Source organism: Chiloscyllium plagiosum, unplaced genomic scaffold (assembly GCF_037043375.1).
Source record: "Chiloscyllium plagiosum isolate Xiang-an unplaced genomic scaffold, Cpla_swu_hap1 HiC_scaffold_15, whole genome shotgun sequence".
NCBI lineage: Eukaryota > Metazoa > Chordata > Chondrichthyes > Orectolobiformes > Hemiscylliidae > Chiloscyllium > Chiloscyllium plagiosum.
In genome coordinates, this window is record NW_028270153.1 from 66,130,067 (window position 1) to 66,156,981 (window position 26,915).

Consider the following 26,915-nt stretch of genomic DNA (forward strand, 5'->3'; position numbering starts at 1 on the left):
GAGGCTCTCTCTGTCCTCTGGTTTCTGTAACACCTTCCAGGGACACTATCTGGAGCAGAGCTGTGACCTCTCCCCAGCCAACTCTACCATCATGCTGATCAGAGTCAAAAAGTATTGTGCTGGATACGCACAGCAGGTCAGGAAGCCTCCTTGAAGCAGGAGAGTTGAAGTTTTGGGCATAAGCCCTTCATCAGGAGCGCAATCCTCACTTAGATCAGCAAATTGTCCCTTTCATTGTGTAGGAGCCTGCTATGTCAACTTGGGTTCTTGGTTGTCCCAGTTTTCACCAGTCCCGTTAGCTGTGAAGTGATCTGGCATTTTGTGTTGCTCTTAACACTCCTTCAAATCTCCTGGGAGTTCCACTCAATAATGAAGAGGGTGCCCTTAGACTGGCTGCTCAGACGGGCTGGTGTGTGGCAAATGGGAATTTAATCCTGAAAATTGCGAGGTAGTGCATTTGTGTCGGACTAACAGCATGGGAGGACCCTCTGCAGTATGAGAGGGACCTTGGTGTGAATGCCCATAAATTCTTGAAAACAGCATGACAGTTCGATAAAGTGTTTCAGAAGGCACCTGGGTTAACGTGTCTTTATTAGTCCAGACATTGAATCAGAGATCAAAGAGTTGCAGCTGTGTGCAATGTTGGTTTGGCCCCAGATGGTGTACCATCTACATTTCCAATCCCCACACCAGAGGAAGGATGGGACTGCACTGGAGGGGGTGTAGGATGTTACCCGGGATGGAACATCTCAGCCATGATGAGAGATGAGATAGCCTGGCGCATAGCAAGCTGAGGATAATCTGATGTAGATCTGCAATGTTCCAAGAGTCATAGACAGAGCGAAATGTTTCCCTCTGTAGAGGAGTCACTAAGTAAGGGGCACAAAATAAGCAGTGGGAGGTTCACAGGGGATTTGTGGAAAATCTTTTTATCCAGAGGGCTGCGGGTATCTGGAATTCACTGCCAGAATGGCTAGCAGAGTTGGGAACCCTCAAAGTATTTCAGAAAGTATTTAGTGTACAAGGTTACAGGACAAGTGCTGGACAATGGGATTAGAACAGATCGATAGTTAATGATGTACCAGACTGGATGTGCTGTCAAATCTCGATGACTATATAACCTGGTGTGGCAGTGTGTAAGGACGCCATTTTATCTCAGTTTGGGGCAGTGTGTGGGAATGGGCACCATGTGTATCCGAGATCCACCAACAAACATTGATCTTTACCGATCACTTTGATTGAGCTCTCTTCACCAGTGCTGCCCTGCACTGTAACTTGCTCCTCCTGGCACCACGCAGCTGTGCCCGCGGCTGCTCCTTCACCCTCCGTACCCTCCTCTGTGTCCTTCGAAGCACCTCTTTCACTCTGAGGGACTTCGGTGCCCAGCACCTGCTTGTTTACCCCAGCTCGGGGCTCCTCAAGGAAGCCAGGCTCCCCATCTCCAGCTCGGTGCTGGGACGGTTCAGGAGGGGAGTCGCTGCCCACCTCATTGGGACTCTGCAAGGCTCCCAATCTCCCAGCCTCTGCACACGGGTCAGATTCATCGCTGGTCAGTCTGGGGTCCGCTACCTCTCCATCTGCACTGCCTGCTGTCGATGTGGCACTCTCAGAGCCTCCCTGCTCCTCGCTGTTAAAGGAAAGATCAGATGTCAAAGATAATGCTGGATGGACAGTAAAACAGAGAAATGAATAGCAGAGGACAGCTAAACAAAGGCAGAGAGATATTCAGATCACAGTTGCCCTGCAAGAGTGAGGCTGGTGCCAGAGAATGGGAACCTGGCTAAATAGTGCAGGATGAGACACCTCTGCTCACTAAAGTTCCATCAATCTAATGCCAAGTGGTGAGACGTTAAGCTGAGACAAAATTAGAATGCGGCTGAATGGGAGGGAGCACAGGTTAAGGACAAGTTGTGCTAACTGACCTTAGCGGGCACTCAAAGTCAGAGCGAGAGGTTGAAATAGGCCCTTTGATATCCCTCTTATAAACTTTCAAATGACATTTGACAAAGTACAACATAAATAGACTTGTTTAAAAATAAAAGCCCATAAGTCTTTGGAGGTGACAAGTGGAGAGAGCTCTTAATAAAACTTTCAGAATCCTCAACCACTCCTGTATTAAGAGAGACTGAGGGGACGGGAACAGGGAGGTTGTACTGAAGTTATACAGGACACTGGTTTGACCTCAGCTGAAGTCTTGTGCATGGTGTTGGATGATATATTTTAGGAAAGATGTGAAGCAAGGGAGAGACTGCAGAAGAGGTTTACAGGAATTGTTCCAAGGAGGAGAATTTCAGGAATGAGGAAAGGTTGGGGAAGTTGAAGCAGTTTTTAAGTGTTATTGCAGATATGTGGGACCAACCCTGATACTTACCAGGGAGATACTGGTCTCTTTAACTCCCACTTTACTCGGGGCATAGCCAGCAAGACTCATGGAGCCCAAACCTAATGCCGGACATCTTAAAAAACCTCACTGACACCGTGCCCACCCCGGGCAATCCTCAAATCATTGGTGTACCAGCTTTGACCCAACCATCTCCCAAACTAACTGCCAACCTTGCTCACCCATCCGCTCACCCACCCGCCTGCTCACCCACCCACCCAATCACTCACTCACTCGCCCACCCACTCACTCACTCACTCATCCATTCACTCATTCACTCACCCACTAGCTCACCTCCCCGCCTGCTCACCCACTCACCCACCCACTCACACACCCACTCACCCACCCACTCACCCACCCACTCACACATTCACTCACCCACCCACTCACCCACCCACTCACCTACCCACTCACACACCCACTCACCCACCCACTCACCCACCCACTCACACACCCACTCACCAACCCACTCACACACCCACTCACCCACCCACTCACCCATCCACTCATACATCCACTCACCCACCCACTCACACATCCACTCACCCACCCACTCACACACCCACTCACCCACCCACTCACACACCCACTCACACATCCACTCACCCACCCACTCACACACCCACTCACACATCCATTCACCCACCCACTCACACATCCACTCACCCACCCACTCACCCACCCACTCACACATCCACTCACCCACCCACTCACCCACATACTCACACATCCACTCACCCACCCACTCACCCACCCACTCACACATCCACTCACCCACCCACTCACCCACCCACTCACACACCCACTCACCAGCCCACTCACACACCCACTCACCCACCCACTCACCCACCCACTCATACATCCACTCACCCACCCACTCACACATCCACTCACCCACCCACTCACACACCCACTCACCCACCCACTCACACACCCACTGACCCACCCACTCACACATACACTCACCCACCCACTCACACACCCACTCACCAACCCACTCACCCACCCACTCACACACTCACTCACCCACCCACTCACACACCCACTCACCCACCCACTCACACAACCACTCACCAACCCACTCACACACCCACTCACACACCCACTCACCCACCCACTCACCCACCCACTCACACATCCATTCACCCACCCACTCACACATCCACTCACCCACCCACTCACCCACCCACTCACACATCCACTCACCCACCCACTCACCCACCCACTCACACATCCACTCACCCACCCACTCACCCACCCACTCACACACCCACTCACACACCCACTCACACACCCACTTACCCACCCACCCACTCACCCACCCACTCATACATCCACTCACCACCCACTCACACATCCACTCACCCACCCACTCATACATCCACTCACCCACCCACTCACACATCCACTCACCCACCCACTCACCCACCCACTCACCCACCCACTCACACACCCACTCACACATCCACTCACCCACACACTCACCCACCCACTCACACACCCACTCACCAACCCACTCACCCACCCACTCACACACCCGCTCACCCACCCACTCACACACCCACTCACCCACCCACTCACACACCCACTCACCAACCCACTCACAAACCGACTCACACACCCACTCACCCACCCACTCACCCACCCACTCACACATCCATTCACCCACCCACTCACACATCCACTCACCCACCCACTCACCCACCCACTCACACATCCACTCACCCACCCACTCAACCACCCACTCACACATCCACTCACCCACCCACTCACCCACCCACTCACACACCCACTCACCCATCCACTCACACATCCACTCACCCACCCACTCATACATCCACTCACCCACCCACTCACACATCCACTCACCCACCCACTCACCCACCCACTCACCCACCCACTCACACATCCACTCACCCACCCACTCACCCACCCACACACCCACCCACTCACCCACCCACTCACACACCCACTCACCCACCCACTCACACACCCACTCACACATCCACTCACCCACCCACTCACACACCCACTCACACACCCACTCACCCACCCACTCACACACCCACTCACCCACCCACTCACACACACACTCACCCACCCACCCACTCACCCACCCACTCACACATCCACTCACCCACCCACTCACACCCACTCTCACACCCACTCACCCAACCACTCACCCACCCACTCACACACCCACTCACACATCCACTCACCCACCCACTCACACACCCACTCACACACCCACTCACACACCCACTCACCCACCCACCCACTCACCCACCCACCCACCCACTCACCCACCCACTCACACATCCACTCACCCACCCACACACACACCCACTCACACAACCACTCACCTAACCACTCACCCACCCACTCACACATCCACTCACCCACCCACTCACACATCCACTCACCCACCCACTCACACACCCACTCACCCACCCACTCACACATCCACTCACCCACCCACTCTCACATCCACTCACCCACCCACTCACCCACCCACTCACCCACCCACTCACACACCCACTCACCCACCCACCCATTCACACATCCACTCACCCACCCACTCACCCACCCACTCACACATCCATTCACACACCCACTCACACATCCACTCACACATTCACTCACCCACCCACTCACACATCCACTCACCCACCCACTCACCCACCCACTCACCCACCCACTCACCCATCCACTCACCCACCCACTCACACATCCACTCACCCACCCACTCACACACCCACTCACCCACCCACTCACACATCCACTCACCCACCCACTCTCACATCCACTCACCCACCCACTCACCCACCCACTCACCCACCCACTCACACACCCACTCACTCACCCACCCATTCACACATCCACTCACCCACCCACTCACCCACCCACTCACACATCCATTCACACACCCACTCACACATCCACTCACACATTCACTCACCCACCCACTCACACATCCACTCACCCACCCACTCACCCACCCACTCACCCACCCACTCACCCATCCACTCACCCACCCACTCACACATCCACTCACCCACCCACTCACACATCCACTCACCCACCCACTCACCCATCCACTCACCCACCCACTCACCCACCCACTCACCCACCCACTTACACATCCACTCACCCACCCACTCACACACCCACTCACCCACCCACTCACACATCTACTCACCCACCCACTCACACACCCACTCACCCATCCACTCACCCACTCACTCACCCACCCACTCACACACCCACTCACACACCCACTCACACATCCACTCACCCACCCACTCACCCACCCACTCACACATCCACTCACCCACCCACTCACTCCCCCACTCACACATCCACTCACCCACCCACTCACCCACCCACTCATCCACTCACTCACACATCCACTCACCCACCCACTCACACATTCACTCACCCACCCACTCACCCACCCACTCACCCACCCACTCACCCACCCACTCACACATCCACTCACCCACCCACTTACTCAGAGTAGAATTAAAGAATTGAAAGCTGGACATTTTTCAAAGTGGTGAATCTTGTTGATGTTGTTACTCAGAGGAAATTGGCTGGACTCACACTGGGACCATGAAGTGTTATCATTTAGTGATTGCCAGTCCCACTAATGCACTGCCACTGCCATGTCCTGCTGCCTAACCTCCCCCATTCCCAAAATCCCAGTCACTCACTGAGTGATAGACCCTCCACTGGGTTTCATTGGGACACCAAACCCATGGAAAACCACCAGCTGCCAGGTTGGTAACAGAAACGGAAACGTGACCAGGATCAGTCCTGACGTCTGGTTCCAAACTCCAGGTTCTCACCTCAAACAGGAAAGTTCAGCCTCTGTGTCCAATCCGTTCCATGACAATGCTACAATCAAGACAGACAATGGACCTGCACCACACTGGCACCAAACCCAAGCATTTATGATCATTAATACATGGAAAATCATATTCATTCTTCACCACAGCACCCTAGTAACTAGGAAAACCCATTGTCTTTTGCTGTGGTTCAATCTTTGAACGAAATGTCACACAAGTTATCTGCTCCCCTGGTGGCCTTTATTGAACTACAGGAAGGAAGACATCTTTCTAACATTGCACCGAGCTGGTATTAAAAGCACCCCATTTCGAAGGAAGGACATACAGAGGAGGCAGCAAACTTAAGGTTCATGAGATTGGTCCCTGGGGTTAGAGGATGGTCTAATGACGAGAGGTTGAACTGATATTCACTGGTGTTTAGATGAACAGAGGCAAACTAATTCGAAGGGTATAAGATTCTGAAAGGGGTGAATTGGGACTGTGCTGAGAAAGTGCCAGGATAAGGGGCTGATTGTTTAGAATTGCGATGGAATTCTCTTTTTTAGTTATTCACCTTGTGGGATGTGGACATCACTGGCTGGGCCAGCATTTATTGCTTGTCCCTAGTTGCCCCTTGAGCAGCTGGTGGTGAGCTGCCATCTTGAATACTGCCAGTCCATGTGCTGTGAGTTGACCCACAATGCCCTTAGGGAGGTGAATTAACTGTACAGAGACCAGTATCCCGTTACCAAGTCACCCTTTATTTACTTGAGCACAGTATACTGGCTATGGCCAGCCAGCCCAGAGTCAGTCCCTGAACTGAGGAGATTCTAAATCTCCTGGTTATATTTTGTTTTGAGGAGATTCTAATGTCCTTTTTTTTAACAATCGCATCCCCACGCTACTGCCAAACAGTGGCAGTGCTAATCTCCTGGGTTTTGTTTTCTGTCAGTTGAGGAGATTCTAATCTCCTGGTTAATGTCCTGATTATTTTGGTCAGGCTTTCCTGGTTGGACCAGGTTAACAACCCCAGTCAAGAATCTTAGTCATCAAGATCCAACTAGTTCAGTAACTACAGGAGAAATTTGCAGGATTTTGACAGAGCGAAAGACTGGTGATATATTTCAAAGTCAGGGCTTGGAGGTGAGGCTATTCTCATGTATCTGCTGTCCTTGTCCTTCTAGATGGGAGTGGTCATGGGTTTGGAAGGTGCTGTCTGAGGATCTTTGGTGAATTTCTGCAGTGCATCTTGTAGAGAGTACACACTGCTGCTACTGAGCGTCGGGGGTGGAGGGAGCAGAGGCTTGTGGATGTAGTACCAGTCGGGTGGATTGCTTTGTCCCGGATGGTATCAAACTTCTTGAGTGTCGTTGGGGCTGCAGTCACCCAGGCAAGTGGGGGGAGTATTCCATGACACTCCTGCCTTCTGCCTTGTAGATAGTGGACAGGCTTTGGGGAGTCAGGAGGTGAGTTACACGTCATTCTGCGCTTCATTAATGCAAATTTCCAATAAAGCGGTTGATGAATTGGGGACACTGTTTCTAAAGCGCAAACTTTTAAAGCATGTGTTGCCTCTAACATGATTACAGCGCCAACACGTTATAGATTTTTCTATATAGCGGGGTCACACAAGAACGCAACCATCACATTATGGAAGAACTAGCTGTACTTGCCACAGTATTCCTAGCCTCTGACCTGCTCTTGTAGCCACTGTGTTTATGTGGTGAGTCCAGTTTAGCTTCTGGTAAATGGTAACTCCTAGGATATTGATAGTGGAGAATTCAATGGTGGTAACACATTTAAATGTCAATGGGGCAGTGGTTAGATCGTCTCTTATTGGAGATCGTCATTTCCTGGCATTTGTGTGGCATTAATGTTACTTGGCACGTGTCAGCCCAAGCCTGGATACTGTCCAGATCTTGTTGCATTTGGACACGGACTGCTCCAGGATCTGAGGAATCGTGAACGGTGCTGAACATTGTGCAATCGTGAGTGAACATCTCCACATCTGACCTCATAGTGGTGGGAAGGTCATTGATGAAGGAGCTGAAGATGGTTGGGCCTAGGACACTACCCTGAGGAACTCCTGCAGAGATGTCCTGGAGCTGAGACGACTGACCTCCAGCAACCACAACCATCTTCCTATGTGTCAGGTCTGACTCCAACCAGTAGAAATTTCCCCCCCCCCCTCCCCGATTCCCACTGACTCCAGTGTTGTCTCTACCCCAGACACGTGTGGCTGCCTCAGTGGGGAATGGGTGGGCTAAGCCAGTTTTGATCTTTAAGGGAAGCAAAGTTCATCTGAGACTTAGTGGTCGACACTGCAGTGTGACCGTCCATCCTCCCCCCCCACCCCCCCCCCCCCCCCCGCTCTCCCCCACTCCCTTGCCCCTCCTGTCTCTGCACTCCCCCCTCCAGCTGTCCTGCTGAAGCTCTCTTTCCTGGTTGGCCAGGGGGATATAGGAAGTGCAGTGTTACCTTTGGAGTGAGGTAGGGCAGCCATCACTGTGCTGGGGCCCTGGGTCTCCTGAAGATGTTATCAGAGATGTATCCACTGATTGGCCTTTCCCTGCATCCCAACCGTCTTCATTCCGGCTCAATCCGTTGGGTTCCTCAGAGATATGCTCACTGCCAGTGGTGGGCGACAGATGCTGTTCCTCTCCCAGGACCCTCACTGGGTCCAAGCTCACGTCGATGGGTTTGTCTGGGCGACAATCCCCAGGAAGCTCTCTCATTGGCTCCAAGTTCAGGTCAATGGGTTTCTCTGGACTGCACTCCTCAGGAAGGCCTGGCCCATGTGGAGTCTGGGAACCTTCCAGCTCCTGAAGCTGTGAATTGTCGGCTCCAGGTGGGAGTACTCCCTGTCGTAGGGAGACCTCAATGTTTGCTGCAAGTGTAGTCCCTGCACTCTCGAGATTCTGACCTGTCTCTTCCCCGACACTTCCCCACAGTCTATGGCTCGGTTTTAAACTCTCCTGTTCAGGTGAGATACCTGCATTGGAAAAACACAAGGCACAGCATTGAGGCACCTTGCTCACCCACAATTCCCAACGTAGCTTCGTCAATAAACTCAACTTCCACTGCATTCAACACCTTCCACACAGCCTGTGAAATTCAAAAGAGAGCACAATGTCTTTGAAGAGTAAACCTCATGAGATAATCACAGTGTGATAGCAAATCAATGGTTGGAGACACTGCATACTGACATTTTAACATTGGTGCTGAAGACTTGTGCTCCTGAACTTGCACGTTCCCCAGTCAAGCTGTCCCTGTACAGTTTCAACACTGGCGTCTATCTGACGATGTGGAAAATTGCCCTGTACATACAACGCAGGACAAATCCAACCTGGCCAATTACCGTCCCATCAGTCTACTCTCAATTATCAATAAAGTGATGGAAGGTGTCATCAACAGTGCTATCAAGCAGCACCTTCTCATTATTGGTAGAAGTGCCTTCAGTTTCCCAGGACTTTAGAAATCTTTTGTTCTAACTCTCAGGTCAGAGGCTAAGAATACTGCAGCATGGAACTCACCTCCTGACTCCCCAAAACCTGTCTATTATCTACAAGTTGCAAGTCAGGAGTGTGATGGAATATTCCCCACTTGCCTGGATGGGTGCAGTTCCAACAACACTCAAGAAGCTCAACACTGTCCAGGACAAAGCAGCCCTCTTGATTGGAACCACATCCACAAGCATCCAATCCCTCCACCAGTAGCAGCAGTGTGTACTGTCTATAAGATGCACTTCAGAAATTCACCAAAGATCCAGGTCCAGATCAGGTCCCATGGTAGCTGAGTGGTTAGTGTTGCTGCCTCACCCAGGTTCGATTCCACCCTCAGCTGACTATCTGCCTGGATCATTTTGATTTACATTCCCTCGGTGCCCACATGGGTTTCTCCGGGTGCTCTGGTTTCCTCCCATAGTCCAAAGATGTGCAGGTTAGCTGGATTGGCAATGTGAAAGTCAGGGTTACAGGGATAGGGTTGGGAGGTGGGTCTAGGTGGGATGGTCTTCAGAGAGTTGGTGTGGACACAATGGACCATACGGCCTTCTTGCACTCTTTAGGTGTTCTATGGTCCTCAGACAGCACCTTCTAAACCCATGACCCCTTCCATCTAGAAGGACAATGGTGACAGATACACGGGAACACCGGTCCCTGCAAGTTCCCCATCAAGTCACCCACCCTCCTGACTTGGAAATATATCTCCGTTCCTTTAGCGTCACTCGGTCAACAAGCTGGAATTCCCTCCCTAAGATCATTGTGGATCAACCCACAGCACATGGACAGCAGCGGTTCCAGAAGGCAGCTCACCCTCACCTTCTCAAGGGCAACTAGGGATGGGTAATAAATGCTGGCCCAGTCTGGGACACCCATGTCTCAGGAGTTAATCAAAAGGATCAAACTGATAGATTTAAACAATGAAGAGACAGTACAGTAACCATGTAATTCCTGGGAGTTTGGACAGTCAGAGTCACATTTAACATATGAAGTGGAACAGTTGGTTATATTGAGAGAAGATAAGACAACTGGTCAGTGCAGAGTTCAAACTGGGAAGCCAGATCTTTCAGGACAGCTTTTATGAATAATGGCTACCTCAAAGAGTGTGAAAATTTCAGCACAATAATTGATACTGGATCTACCATCAAGTTGAAATCTAAGACTGATCATAGAATCCCTACAGTGTAGAAACAGGTTCTTCGGCCCAACAAGTCCACACCAACCCTCTGAAAAATAGCCCACTCAGCCCCATTCCCCTATCCTATATTTACCCCTGCCCAATGCACCTAATCTACACATCCCTGAACACTACGGGCAATTTGGCATGGCCAACCCACCAAATCTGCACATCTTTGGACTGTGGGAGGAAACCGGAGCACCCGGACGAAACCCACACAGACACGGGGAGAATGTGCAAACTCCACACAGACAGTCGCCTGAGACTGTAATTGAACCCGGGTACCTGGTAGTAATGCTAACCACTGATACATTGTGCTGCCCCCATCAGTTTTTCTAAACCAGAGATGATAGCGTAACTATGTAGAATAAAGACTGAAATCAGCTCGAAACTGATGAACTGGAGAGTGAGCTTGAGTGAGTATTCCTGATGAAATGGGGAGTGAGTGATCCTGATGAAATGGGGAGTGAGTGATCCTGATTAAATGGGGAGTGAGTGTTTCAGTTGTTGGGAATGGATATTGACATTTCTAAAGTGATCACATGGATCTGGTTTTAAATATGGATTTATCCAATGTTTGTTTTACAAAACCCATTGATAGCTTCAACAGAGGTGATATTCTGTTGACAATCCGAGGGAACATGCTCACATTATAGTGAGTGACTGAATCTCCCTGATTTCAGTGGAGTGTTGGTCAGAGTTTTAAGCAATGAAAGTTTTGTTCAGGAGGAGATGGGAAGGTTATTGCCTGTGGTTGGGGTTTCCATAATGAGAGAACATGACATTATCATTATCATACAGAGAATGAGGAAGGAGAGGAGCCAACCAATCTTTCACAGTGAGCAATTGGGATAGATTTCCCCAGGGAATGATTGCACCTGAATCCTCTAAATGCTTTCTGGGCTGGTCAGATCAGTATTTGAAGCAGGAGGGGTTATAAGAGGACAGGGCAGTGGGCTAGGTTTGGATTGCTGTCATAGAGTCAGCCCCAGTACGATGGGCTGAAGGGCCTGTCCCTATGCAGTAATTCTATAACATTACACTCTCACTAGTCTCGAGCTTGCATGGACCATCCAGGAGACAGCGAGATCTACAGAGGCTGGAGATCAGAGTGGAGAGTGTGGTGCTGGAAAAGTATAGCAGGTTAGGCAGCCACCGAGGAGCAGAAAAATCGACGTTTCGGACCAGAGCCCTTCAGGAAACCCTTCTGATGACAGGTTCTGGCCTGAAACGTCGATTTTTCTGCTCCTCGGTGGCTGCCTGACCTGCTGTGCCTTTCCAGCGACACACTCTGGACACTCCAGGTTTGCACTGGGAGAGAGTGGTTAGGGTAGGGTGAGTTGGTTGCCTGGGTATACATCTGGTAAATCCTGGTATGTGGCACCTCAGCCAGTCTGTGGCACTGGGTAACGGGTGCTTGAGGTGGTCCATTACCAATAATCCTCCTCTGTCTCTATCTCAGCCTTGGGTCTGTCTGGTGATTAGTGATAGAGGATACTCTGCTGGAGAGAGTCTATGGAAGAGGCTGCTCTACGATAACAAGGAGGTTGATTCCTGATGAAGGGCTTTTGCCCGAAACGTCGATTTCGAAGCTCCTTGGATGCTGCCTGGACTGCTGTGCTCTTCCAGCACCACTGATCCAGAATGCAATCAGTACAACGCCATTCCGTCAGCTCGTATTCCAAGTACCTTATGGAGCTGCTACAAATCCATCAGCTCCCTCTGAAAGCTCGTGGAGAACTCCCTGTCCCCGCCCACAGACTGTGTGTGACATCAGCAACATGGCTGGAGCCAGGGGAACACGAGCATTACCCCCTTGATCTGAGACAACAGATTTCAGCGATTAATTCCACAAGCTGCGATTACCTTGGCCTTGTGATTCTCCCTTGGCTGCTGTTTCGTTTCGGGTTTCCATTTTTCCTCACTGAACAGGGAATGAGAAAGAGAAACCATCAGTTCCCATCAGGGCAAGGATCTTGCTTCAAACATGTGCAGAGAGTCGTACAGCACGGAATCTGACCCTGTCCATGCCAAACACAATCCCAAACTAAACTACTCCCACCTGCTTGTGCTTGGCTCAGATCCCTCCAAACATTTCTTATTCATGAACTTATCCAAATTTCTTTGGAATGTTGTAACCACCCACATTCCACTTGGGAGTTCATTGCACACACGTACTGCCCCCATGTTTTTTTAAAATCTTTCTCCTCCCACTTTAAAAACACGTTCCCTGGTCTTGACATCCCCCACCCTCTGGAAAGACCATCTCTCATTCACCTTATCTATATCCCTCATGATTTTATAAACCTCGATAAGGTCTTCCCTTGATCTCTTACACTCCAGTCAAAGAAGTCTCAGCCTATCCATCATCTCTTTATAAGTCAAACCCTTCAGTTCTGGTAACATCTTGATAAATCTCTTCTGAACCCTCTCCAGCTTCATAATATCTTTCCTATAACAAGGCGACTAGAACAGGACGCAATATTCCAGAAGAAGCCTCAGCAATGTCTGTGTGTTACATACATATTTGTAAAGTGACATTAAACAATAGTTTACCATTGCTGCCTCATTACACATACAGTCTTTATTTAAGCTATTAATCTCATATCAAACTGCCTGGCAGTTACTGAAATGGGTCTGGAATCCAGGATTGGGGGCACACATCAGGATGAAGAGCTTCTGCCCGAAATGTCGATTTTCCTGCTCCTCGGATGCTGCCTGACCTGCTGTGCTTTTCCAGCACCACTCTAATCTTGACTCTAATCTCCAGCATCTGCAGTACCCACCCTCCGCCTAGTTCCTGAAATGGGTTTGGAATCCGGGAATAGGAGCACATCCGGCTGATTTAAACCTCAAATGTCCCTGTTCCAACAACGACAGGGTCATGTAAATCCAAGCTTCAGACCAGAGCACTGGTACTGCCTCTCCTGTTTTACATCCCAATCCAGGAACGATCTGAGGGGAGGATGTAGCCCTGCCTGACTCCAGATTTGATTAGGGAACTTTCGGAATTTGAGCTGCTCGGTTAGACCATGCTAGCGACACCTTGTGAGGAGCCTGGAACCCGAAAGATGATTCCCTCCTCAAAGCCCATGTGCAGAGCCGTCCTGGGCCATCACTTTTGGAGATGGGGTTGACTCTTACCTGCCCCCTCTGGGAAATTAAGGATGAGCCAATAAATGCTGACCGGTCCAGTGATGCCCTCTTACTGTGAATGAATAATATTAAAAACCCCCGGTGGGCATTAGCCACCGCCAATGCCACACAGGACAGATTCAGCAGCTTGTCTGGATCTGGAACGGTACTCTCGCTCACTCTCGCGCCGAACATCACTGAGGGTGAAGTATCTCTCAACGTTCACCTGGATCACGTCCCATCAATGAAATAGTGTCTCTATGAGTGGCTTCCACCTGCATACGACTCTAGAATTATAGCAATAGTTTATTCTTATCTGTCCTCTGAAACAGAACGAAGGAATCAAACTGCCACATGGGACTTGCCACATAAACATAGTTCAGTTTGTGAGAAGATTTGTTGCATTTCACAGGAGGCTCCCAAGCACTGAGGACGTCACCTAGACAGGGGACGAGACGTCTGCAACACAAATTCATAGTTCAGTTTGTGAGAAGATTTGTAGCTCGGGTGCTCATTGTTGTGGTTCTGTTCGCCGAGCTGGGAATTTGTGTTGCAGACGTTTCGTCCCCTGTCTAGGTGACGTCCTCAGTGCTTGGGAGCCTCCTGTGAAGCGCTACAAATCTTCTCACAAACTTTGAACACCTACGGGCGAGAGACGCTAAGACAAGCCAGGAAATGGGAATCCTGTGCCAACCGCCTAAGCGCCACATACGAAATAAGCGCTTCACAGGAGGCTCCCAAGCTCTGAGGATGTCACCTAGACAGGGGACGAAACGTCTGCAAATCAAATTCCCAGCTCGGCGAACAGAACCACAACAACATAAACATAGTGGCTACAAGTGCAGGTCAGAGACTAGGAGTACTGCAACTTATCTCCTGACTCCCCAAAGCCACTTACAAGGCACAAGTCAGGAGGGTGATGGAATATACCCTACTTACCTGGATGAGAGCTGCTCCAACAACACCCAAGAAACATGACAATATTTAGTACAAAGCATCCATCTGATCAACATCCTCAGGCATCCACTCCTTCCACCACCGATGCTCAGTAGCCGCAGTATATATTGTCTACAAGAAGTTCATCAAAGATCCTCAAACAGCACCTTCCAAACCCACAATCACTTCCGTCTAGAAGGACAAAGGCAGCAGATACATGGGGTCACCACCACCTTCAGGTTCCCCTCCCAGCCACTCACCATCCTGTCTTGGAAACATTTCGTTGTTCCTTCACTGTCACTGGGTCAAAATCCTGGAATTCCTTCCCTAAGGGTAGAGCGGGTCTACCCACAGCAGGTGGGCTGCAGTGGTTCAAGATGGCAGCTCACCACCACCTTCTCAAGGGGCAACTAGGGACAGGCAATAAATGCTGGCCCAGCCAGCAATACCCACATCATGATTAAAAGTAAACGTGTGCGCGGTCGTTTAACTGGCATGAATATATAGTTTGAAATATCAGTGAGGAGTTCTCAGCTGCAATGCAGAAGAGGGGATTTGTCCCCAGTGGCTGAAATCTAAAGCCAAAGGTTACCTTGTTTCAGTTTTTCTGGGCTCTGTCTCAGCTGGTTTGGGTAAGCTGAGGAGGAGAGTAATGTTGTGGGAGTGCCCGTCTCAGCTGTGGGGAATGTGACTGGCTTCCATAACCCTGTTGAGCTGAACGTAGAATCCAGAGGAGAAATTAAGACAACTCCGCGATTCTTCACAACCTCCCTGTTAGTCACAGCTGACTGATTTGACACAACGTGATGAGGTGAGATCTAACTCCTGTTAGTGAGTCCCTTTAAAACAACAACTCGGAATTTATATAGCACCTTCCACCTTGCAAAACATCACGCAGATGCTACGCAGAAACAAACTCAAATAGAATCTGAAACCAGACTACATCAGGAGATATGGGGGCAGGAGGTGCATTTGAGTCTGCAGTGTGAGCCTAACATGAGTTTGAGAGTCTGAGGGGTAAAGTGATCACAGAACTGTCGCAGTGTTGTAATCTAAGTGGTGTATCATTTTAGAAAGAAACCCTACTGCTTTTGCGGGGTGTGTGAATAGGAGGGGTTTAGAGGGATATGTACCAAACGCAGGCAAATGGGGCTAGATTAATTGAGGATATCTGGTCAGCATGGGCGAGTTGGACCGAAGGGTCTGTTTCCATGGTGTACAGATTTATGATTCTGTGACTATGTCACTGTCCAGTCTGACTCCAGGATTACACTCTAATTGTTCGTAACTACCCTCTGGAATGAGACAGCAAGAGCATACGAACTAGGAGCAGGAGTAGGCCGCCTGGCCAATTGAGCCTGCTCCACCACTCAATAAGATCATGGCTGATCTTTTCATGGAATCAGCTCCACTTACCCGCCCTCTCACTGTATCCATTAATACTTTCATTCTTCAAAAAAAATCAATCGGAGCTTTAAAACCGTTTACTGAAGTCGGGTCAACTAGTTGACTGGCAAGGAATTCCGTTATTGTTTGGAAGTGTTCAGAATGGACATTAAACGTTGGTCCTATTCGCATGTCAAGAATAAATTTAAAATGATTTCTTACAACGCCCTGGAGAGTACGATATTTCAAAATGGACAGAGTGTTTACTTTGGAAAGTATCATTTGACATGATGGTTTCCAAGTCTCAATTCCGTGACTCAGTGATCAGTTGCAAGTCCATTGTTTGGAAAATAAATCAGCTCTAATTATAGTATTTGACAGTCAGCACATCTCAAACACAAAGACAAAAATTTTACTGAACACCTGTCTCTCCCCTGTGTGACTGTGGGGATCTCCTGTCTCCCCCTTGTGTGACTGTGGGGGATCTCGTGTCTCCCCCCTGTGTGACTTTGGGGGATCGCCTGTCTCTCCCCCTGTGTGACTGTGGGGGATCTCCTGTCTCCCCCCTGTGTGACTGTGGGGATCTCCTGTCTCTCCCCCCTGTGTGACTGTGGGGATCTCCTGTCTCCCCCCTGTGTGACTGTGGGGATCTCCTGTCTCCCCCCTGTGTGACAGTGGGGATCTCCTGTCTCCCCCCTGTGTGACTGTGGGGATCTCCTGTCTCCCCCCTGTGTGACTGTGGGGATCTCCTGTCTCTCCCCTGTGTGACTGTGGGGATCTCCTGTCTCCCCCCTGTGTGACTGTGGGGATCTCCTGTCTCTCCCCCTGTGTGACTGTGGGGATCTCCTGTCTCCCCCCTGTGTGACTGTGGGGATCTCCTGTCTCTCCCCCTGTGTGACTGTGGGGATCTCCTGTCTCCCCCTGTGTGACTGTGGGGATCTCCTGTCTCTCCCCCCTGTGTGACTTTGGGGGATCGCCTGTCTCTCCCCCTGTGTGACTGTGGGGGTTCTCCAGTCTCCCCCCTGTGTGACTGTGGGGATCTCCTGTCTCCCCCCTGTGTGACTGTGGGGGATCTCCTGTCTCTCCCCCTGTGTGACTGTGGGGATCTCCTGTCTCTCCCCTGTGTGATTGTGGGGATCTCCTGTCTCTCCCCCTGTGTGACTGTGGGGATCTCCTGTCTCCCCCCTGTGTGACTGTGGGGGATCTCCTGTCTCCCCCCTGTGTGACTGTGGGGGATCTCCTGTCTCTCCCCCTGTGTGACTGTGGGGGATCTCCTGTCTCCCCCCCTGTGTGACTGTAGGGGATCTCCTGTCTCCCCCTGTGTGACTGTGGGGATCTCCTGTCTCTCCCCCTGTGTGACTGTGGGGGATCTCCTGTCTCTCCCCCTGTGTGACTGTGGGGATCTCCTGTCTCCCCCCCGTGTGACTGTGGGGATCTCCTGTCTCCCCCTGTGTGACTGTGGGGATCTCCTGTCTCTCCCCCTGTGTGACTGTGGAGATCTCCTGTCTCTCCCCCTGTGTGACAGTGGGGATATCCTGTCTCCCCCCCGTGTGACTGTGGGGATCTCCTGTCTCCCCCTGTGTGACTGTGGGGATCTCCTGTCTCCCCCCTGTGTGACTGTGGGGGTTCTCCTGTCTCCCCCTGTGTGACTGTGGGGATCTCCTGTCTCCCCCCTGTGTGACTGTGGGGGATCTCCTGTCTCCCCCCTGTGTGACTGTGGGGGATCTCCTGTCTCCCCCCCGTGTGACTGTGGGGATCTCCTGTCTCCCCCTGTGTGACTGTGGAGATCTCCTGTCTCCCCCCTGTGTGACTGTGGGGGATCTCCTGTCTCTCCCCCTGTGTGACTGTAGGGGATCTCCTGTCTCTCCCCTGTGTGATTGTGGGGATCTCCTGTCTCTCCCCCTGTGTGACTGTGGGGATCTCCTGTCTCTCCCCCTGTGTGACTGTGGGGATCTCCTGTCTCTCCCCCTGTGTGACTGTGGGGATCTCCTGTCTCCCCCCTGTGTGACTGTGGGGATCTCCTGTCTCTCCCCCTGTGTGATTGTGGGGATCTCCTGTCTCTCCCCTGTGTGATTGTGGGGATCTCCTGTCTCCCCCTGTGTGACTGTGGGGATCTCCTGTCTCTCCCCTGTGTGACTGTGGGGATCTCCTGTCTCTCCCCCTGTGTGACTGTGGGGATCTCCTGTCTCCCCCCTGTGTGACTGTGGGGATCTCCTGTCTCCCCCCCTGTGTGACTGTGGGGATCTCCTGTCTCCCCCCCGTGTGACTGTGGGGATCTCCTGTCTCTCCCCCTGTGTGATTGTGGGGATCTCCTGTCTCTCCCCTGTGTGATTGTGGGGATCTCCTGTCTCTCCCCCTGTGTGACTGTGGGGATCTCCTGTCTCTCCCCCTGTGTGACTGTGGGGATCTCCTGTCTCTCCCCCCTGTGTGACTGTGGGGATCTCCTGTCTCCCCCCCTGTGTGATTGTGGGGATCTCCTGTCTCTCCCCTGTGTGATTGTGGGGATCTCCTGTCTCTCCCCTGTGTGATTGTGGGGATCTCCTGTCTCTCCCCTGTGTGACTGTGGGGGATCTCCTGTCTCCCCCTGTGTGACTGTGGGGGATCTCCTGTCTCTCCCCCTGTGTGACTGTGGGGATGTCCTGTCTCCCCCCTGTGTGACTGTGGGGATCTCCTGTCTCCCCCCTGTGTGACTGTGGGGATCTCCTGTCTCCCCGCTGTGTGACTGTGGGGATCTCCTGTCTCCCCCCTGTGTGACTGTGGGGGATCTCCTGTCTCTCCCCCTGTGTGACTGTGGGGGATCTCCTGTCTCCCCCCTGTGTGACTGTGGGGGATCTCCTGTCTCCCCCCTGTGTGACTGTGGGGATCTCCTGTCTCCCCCCTGTGTGACTGTGGGGATCTCCTGTCTCCCCCCTGTGTGACTGTGGGGGATCTCCTGTCTCCCCCCTGTGTGACTGTGGGGATCTCCTGTCTCCCCCCTGTGTGACTGTGGGGGATCTCCTGTCTCCCCCCTGTGTGACTGTGGGGATCTCCTGTCTCCCCCCTGTGTGACTGTGGGGATCTCCTGTCTCCCCCTGTGTGACTGTGGGGGATCTCCTGTCTCCCCCTGTGTGACTGTGGGGGATCTCCTGTCTCCCCCTGTGTGACTGTGGGGATCTCCTGTCTCCCCCTGTGTGACTGTGGGGATCTCCTGTCTCCCCCTGTGTGACTGTGGGGGATCTCCTGTCTCCCCCTGTGTGACTGTGGGGGATCTCCTGTCTCTCCCCTGTGCGACTATGGGGGAAGAGATGAACTGCTTCAACAATTACAACCTCCCCCCACCCCTCACATTGCTGCATAGTTTCCTCAATCAGACACCAAACAGATGACACAGTTTCCAACTGCATATCCTGCTTCAAACACTGAGGGAGTGCCGCACTATTTGAGGGCTTGTACTGAGGGAGTGCCGCACTGTCGGAGGGTCAGTACTGACGGAGTGCCGCACTGTCGGAGGGTCAGTACTGACGGAGTGCCGCACTGTCGGAGGGTCAGTGCTGAGGGAGTGCTGCACTGTCGGAGGGTCAGTACTGAGGGAGTGCTGCACTGTCGGAGGGTCAGTACTGAGGGAGTGCCGCACTGTCGGAGGGTCAGTGCTGAGGGAGTGCTGCACTGTCAGAGGGTCAATACTGAGGGTGTGACGCACAATTGGAAAGTCAGTCTTGACTAACCATTAGCTTGAGACATCTGTTAATTAGTTCTGTTCTCAACTCTCTGAATGTCTAAAGCTTGATTGGAAGACTTAAATTTCCATCGCTCAGTGTGTTGTTCCAGCCAGTGAAAGGCTTTCGAAGTGCAGTCCCTGTTGTAATGTAGGAACTCTGGGAATACTTGGATCTGAAACTGAGCAGGTCACTGACCCAGCTCCCATCCTTCCTCTTTCCCTGTTTAATTAAAGGTTAAATCCTCCCTTTATACAGTCCTGTCTGACAGGAACCTCCTCAACAGTTGGAGATCTCTCATGCCCATATGATAATGAACACCGTTACCCACTCCCTGGGTTTCCCCTGAGCTCAGGATCCACTCTGTACCTTGTCAATCCTGCGAGGTGTTGTTTCCAGGTGGCACTCCCTCTGGTCTGATTCGGTGTTCTGTGATATCTCTGTCTCCCGAGGTAACGCACTCTGCTCTGTAAGTCAGTCAGTCAGTCCTATCCTGCAGTCATTTTGCTGGTATGTTATACTCAGGCTGCCCAATAATTGGTTAGAGATCCTGACAGAGGCTCTCAGGTGCTGCAACTGGCTTTCTCTCCCCTATACCTCCTTCTCCAGGCTGCCCCCTGGCCCGGAACAGCTGCTCCAGGTCTGTCCTCTATCCTGGTGATAGACAATGTTCCTCCTTGTTTTCTCAGTCCAGGTTTAATGCTGACCACGTTGAAATCGCTGCTGTGCAGGTTGTTGCCATACGTGTCCCTCAGCTGCTTTACTGTCGTCATGGTGCCTTGGAGACTGTGGGATGTCCCAGCCTCACTCACTGGCTTCCCTCAGTGGCCCAGCTTTGATGCACTTATCAGTCACTGGGCCCCAGCGAGTAGGAAATAGCGAGGTGACATGCCAGTTATATCAGCACACAATTCCAAATATGGTGTGAGAGCACTTGCCAGCCTCTCCAGCTGGTTTCCATTGTTGTGTGGGTTACATTCTCTCTGCAGTGACAAATTCCTGCTTGGTAGCTCACTGTCAGCTCATCCCAATTGTGTGTGCGTGTCTGTGTGTCCGTATGTGGATCTGTGTGTCTGTGTGTCTGTGTGTGTGTGTAAGTGGATCTGTGTGCATGTGTGTATTTGTGTGTGTGTGTGTGTGTCCTTGTGGGTCTATGTGTGTGTGCTTTTGAGGATGTGTGTGTTTCTATGTATGTTCATGTATATGCGTCTGTGTGTGTGTATGAGTGTGTTTATGTGTGCATGTGTCTGTGTGCATTGTCTGTGTGTGTCTGTGTGTATGTGAGACAGAGAGAGAGAGAGAGAGAGAGGGACACTACAAACAAAGTGACTCTTGCTCTCACTCTCTTTAAAACCTTGTTAACGACACAGAGCTCAGTGTTCACACACTCCCAGCTCCCAGAGCAGTTACAGTGTGAGTGTGACCAGTTGACATGAACCTGAGAGGTTGATATGAAAGAGCAAGCAGGCCTCCCGGGAGCACAGGATAGTGGTTTCAGAACGGAATGTAACATTTGGATTATTTATGGTCTGATAACAGCTGAAGGGGAGAGGATGGATGCACAGGCTATAAAACAATGCCTGGCTGTTAGCGTGAGATTGAAAGGAGAGACTTTCACAACCTCAGCACATTTTACGTATAACCGAAGAAATACCTGTCAAACTGAAGTTACTGCCATAATGTGGGAAACATGACTGCCAATTTTTGCACTGCACAGATACCCAAAATCAACATTGGAATATTGATGGAACAAGGTGTTTTTATGATGTTGATTGATAGATAAACATTGTCCATGGACTCCTCTGCTGTTCTTTAAGATAATGCCACAGGAAGTTTCCAGGATGAGAATCTATGAGTGATGCCCGGTATGAAAGATGGCAGTTAGATGGTACAACCACATGGAGGTGAGGTTTAGTAGCTGCTGCCAATGTCAGTGCAGGAGCCAGATCAACAGTTGACTGCAGCCCTCATGTAACTGACATTCACTAGGGGCTGTCCTAGTCTAGCTACAATCCAAGAAAGGGAGGAAGTGATCCCCAAAGCTTTGTTTTACACATTGATATGGCAGTATTGCGGCTGGATTTGTAATCAAGAGACACCAGACATTTTCTGGGCACTCCAGGTTCAAAACCTACCACGAGTGATAATGGAATTTGAATTCAATAAAAGCTGGAGTTGAAAGTCTACTGGTGACTGTTGTAGATTGTAAATCCCACCGAGTTCACTAATGTCCTTTAGGGAAGGAAATCTGCAAAGAGTACCTGGTCTAGCTGCGTGACTCCAGACTCACACAGCAATGTTATTGACTTCTAATTGCCTTCTGAAATGGACTACCCAGACAGAACACCTGGTCTAAATGGACTAACCCGACAGACCTTCTGGCATTGAGCTCAGAAATTACAACAATGATCTGAGTCTTACTGACCTACAAAGTCCTCCTTACCACCTCCTGGGGACCAGTGCGGAATTTGGGAGAGCTGTCTCACGGATTCTCCAAGCAACAGCCTGACATAGTCCTATTCACAGAATGACACCTTACAGAAAATGTCCTAGCCAATATCATCACCATCCCTGGTGATATGACCCATTGAGGTAGTGAACTGAATTGAAATCCCACTATTCCCAGTGTCACAGTTTCCAGCTATTTGCTCTTCAGGATAAAAAAAACAACCTCACCAGGTTCCTTCATTATCAACTTTTTTAAAAAGTCCACTATTTATTGTGACACTCTCAACTTTAACATAAATTATAAAAGAACAGGATTTTTCATCTATCCATCATTATGAAGTACTTCAGGAGGTTAGTAATGGTACACATCAACTCCCAGCCTCCTAGATTGTCTTGATCCACTACAGTTCACCTATCATTGCAACAGGTCCACAGCAAATGCCACCTCCCAGACCCTACACTCATCCCTGGAACATCAGGTTAACAAGCATACCTACATTAGACTCCTGTTAATTGACTCTAGCTCTGCCTTCAGCACCATAATTCCAACAAAACTTTCTCAAGTAAGGAGACCAAACCTATAGACAGGTGGCCCCACCAGCACCCAAACAGCTGCAGCATGACCTCCATATTTTTAATCTCCATCCCTCTAGCAATGATGGACAATATTCCATTTGCCTTCTTAATTACCTGCTGCATCTGCAAACCAATGTCTTATGTTTCATGCCCAAGGGCACCCAGGTCCAACTGCACAGCAGCATGCTGCAACTTTTCACCATCTATATATGTTATGAAGGGGTAGAGGTGTACTGTACCTTTAAGAGAGAGAAAGCTTGCAAGGACTGACTGAAAACACAGAGTGTCCTGAACAAACTGAAAGTGTAGCAGTTAGTCAAAACAAATAGCTGGAGTTGTGTTGCCATGGAACAAAGGCAAATTCCAGTTTGGCCAATCAGTTTAAATTATGCCCCACATACCAAAATCCAATCGAATTTGAATATTACTGTTTGGATTGACATCAAACCAATGAAACCGGACATTGTGGACAGTTAGCGAGGAGGTCTACAAAGAGCTGTCAAGAACCAACAGACTCCTAGCGGGATAGCTCTCTGAAAGATACCTGTTCATAGGAAAGGTAAAAACAAGGACTGCAGACGCTGGAAACCAGAGTCTAGATCAGAGTGGTGCTGGAAAAGCACAGCAGGTCAGGCAGCATCCGAGGGGCAGGAAAATCGACGTTTCAGGCAAAACCCCTTCACCAGGAATAGAGGCAGGGCTTTTGCCCGATGAAGGGCTTTTTCCCGAAACGTCGAGTTTCCTGGTCCTCGGATGCTGCCTGACCTGCTGTGCTTTTCCAGCACCACTCCGTTCATAGGAAGGACCTGAGAAGCAGAAAACTGAAGAAAAGCCGACAGAGGGAAATCTCCAGAGGAAGATACAAAGAGAAGATTCGACAGCTGGCTGGTTTTGAAATTTGAATATGTTTTGTAAATCCTAATCAGGATTTTTGTATCGGACCAGTATTGGGGAGTGGGAGGTAAAAGATAGGTTTAGGAAAAAGGAGTTGTAAATAACTCCATGGAACAAAAATAAATTCCAGTTTGGCCAATCTGCGGTGGCTCAGTGGTTAGCACTGCTGCCTCACAGCACCAGGGTCCCAGGTTCGATTCCCGCCTCTGGCGACTGTCGGTGTGGAGTTTGCACATACTCCCCGTGACTGCGTGGGTTTCCTCCGGGTGCTCCAGTCACCGTCACAAAGATGTGCAGGTCAGGTGAATTGGCCATGCTAAATTGCCCGTAGCGTTAGGTGCATTAGTCAGAGGGGGGATGGGTCTGGGTGGGTTACCCTTCAGCGGGTCGGTGTAGACTTGTTGGGCCTAAGGGCTTGTTTCCACACTGTAGGTAATCTAGTCTAAAAACTGTTGATTTAATGTGCTCTGTTGGAGTTAAAGACTAAAATTGTTAATTTTTACTTTAAATAGTGACCTCTGGGATAGTCTTGAATTTTAACAGATTATGGCACGAGGTGACCTTCTCTGTGTGTCAGGCTTAAATTAGCAGAGGGGTTTACCCCGTACCATAACAAATAAAAGTCCGTTTTGCTGTTATTCCTACCAAAATGGTTGACCTCACATTTACCAACATTGTACTCCATCTGCCAGACCCTTGCCCTCTCACTTAATCTATCTATACCCCTCTGCAGACTTCCAGTGAGACAAATGGTGGTTAACCTGTGGAATTCATTATCATAGAGCATTGTGGAGGCCAAGTCATTGAGAGTGTTTAAGACAGAGATAGAGAGGTTCTTGATTAGTAAGGGGGTCAAAGGGTTACAGGGAAAAAGCAGGAGAATGGGGTTGAGAAACATATCAGCCATGATTGAATGGTAGAGCAGGCTCAATGGGCCGAATGGCCTAATCCTCCTCCTATATTAGATTAGATTCCCTACAGTATGGAAGCAGGCTCTTCAGCCCAACACATCCACACCGACCCTCCGAAGAGAAACCCATCCAGACCCATTTCCCTCTGACTAATGCACCTAAAACTATAGGCAATTAAGCATGACCAATTCACCTAACCTGCACATCTTTGGACTGTGGGAGGAAGCCGGAGCACCCGGAGGAAACCCACGCAGACACGGGGAGAATGTGCAAACTCCACACAGAGAGTCACCCGAGGCTGGGATCGAACCTGGTGCTGTGAGGCAATGGTACTAACCACTGAGCCATCATGCCATATATCTTATGGTCTTAAGGTTTTATGATTACAAGCAAACAGACACTGCTGGTGAAGATCAGCAGGTGCGGCAGCATCCATGGGAAGAAAGCGGAGTTAATGTGTCAAGTCAGAAACTCTTCAGCGAAACCAGGATGATGACATCTGACACTCGGACAGGTTAACAATACCAGACAAAGACTAAGTTACTCCACTTGATCCACACATTGATATCCTTGACTATGAAGTTAAAGACATTCTCAATGATGATGTTTCTGGAGGAATAGATAACAGGAGATCCCAAGGGCGACTGCAGCACCTAGAAGAGCAGATATGGTGAGGATACTTAGACAGGCAGTCAGCATTCCTGACAGGAGCAGGTAAAACTACAACTCTATGGCTGATAGTCAGAGGCAGAGGGCTGATGTTTGTTCTACAACAGATAAAGGAGACTTCATCTTTGGTAACTATCTGGTAAGGGGCTCAAGTCTTACATTTTAACATAATACACTAATAGGTGGTAAGATTAATAAAATCCATAAAAGGCAACATAAGTCTGTGATTAAATAATTCAAACTCATTGAAGAGAACTAGAGAGGTGATGCGTCAATGCTAGTGTACGTGGGAGGTCCTGGCTACTATTATAATCCAGGATAAACAGCATGTTTGAGTAGCTTTGTCTCAGGATTGATGAGCTGGAGGCTGAACACTGCAATGCATTTGAGATGGGTGCGTTATGTGGATTCTTTGTACAAGGAGGCGAGCACAGCTCTTAGGATGGGGTCATTTGATTTGGTCAGTGGTTAGGGACAGCAGGCTGTGACTGTACATGAGGCAGCTGAGGGGACATAGAGAGCAGGAGCGTTAGTCTCTGCAATTCTTGAAAAGGCATGCAGTTCTCTCTTGTGTGACAGTGCTGTGATTTTCAGAAGTTAATTTGTCTTTTTCTTTGTTTTGAAAAGAGCTTGTAAGGCAGAGGCACCAAGCAGTTTACCAGAACCACTGGAATAACCAACTTGGGTTTTTTTTTAACAGTCTAACTGGGAGTATCGACTTCTCACAGATCAGGAGGTCTGGGTTTGGTTTTCTCAGTAACACCAGAAGCTATTGGGTTCTCAATAGAATTGGAAGCTTCAGTGAATGTCTCCTGGCTGCTACTCTGTATGAATCTTCTCTTAATGCTTTTTCCTCCTGGATTGGAGAACTGCATGTGAGAATCTGTGTCTGAATTTTCCTTTTCGCCAAGGAATGTGTTTATGGGACGTTACTACATCAGAGCAGTTAATTAGTAATAGGTACTGTATCTATTATTTGGTTAAGTTTTCGAAAAGAGCTAAGTTATTCTAAGTTCCTCTTCCTTTGTTTGAATTTTAAATAAATATCATTTAAGTAAATAGTGTTTTTGCTTCACATTGAGTAGTTTGACCAGTCACGTCACATCTGGAACACGGCACATCACATCTACCTTGAAATTAAGGAAGTGTCAGAGGCTTGGTTCATTCTTAAATTATTTTGGGGGGGAACTGGGTGGTCTGATCTGGTCCGTAACACGTGAGGGCTGTAAGATGTACAAATTGACAATTGTTCAAGATGCCATTCAAGTGCAGGGGGAGTGAAAATTAGCAGGACCATAGTCACCAAAGACGTGGTACTCAGGCTGATAACCCTCTGGGTTCAGGTGAAGTTCAGCTTTTGATCATAAAAGAGGAGGTAATG

At 50.0% G+C, this 26,915-nt stretch overlaps 1 protein-coding gene across 2 annotated transcripts in view; it reads right to left on the reverse strand.

Moving 5' to 3' along the window:
• Positions 1-20,779, reverse strand: part of LOC122559989 (myosin light chain kinase 2, skeletal/cardiac muscle-like) — a 393,900-nt gene extending 373,121 nt beyond the window's left edge. Inside the window, exons 1-5 of one of the 2 annotated variants that reach the window (XM_087995001.1) lie at positions 20,406-20,779; positions 15,548-15,669; positions 12,751-12,808; positions 8,686-9,199; positions 1,227-1,627 (exon numbers count right to left, since the gene is read on the reverse strand). In XM_087995001.1, the coding sequence (XP_087851127.1) occupies positions 1,227-1,627; positions 8,686-9,199; positions 12,751-12,799 (964 nt within the window). In that variant the 5' untranslated portion in view covers positions 12,800-12,808; positions 15,548-15,669; positions 20,406-20,779. The remainder of the gene's footprint in view (positions 1-1,226; positions 1,628-8,685; positions 9,200-12,750; positions 12,809-15,547; positions 15,670-20,405) is intronic. The other variant, XM_087995000.1, reaches the window with a different exon arrangement.
• Positions 20,780-26,915: the final 6,136 nt, after the last annotated feature.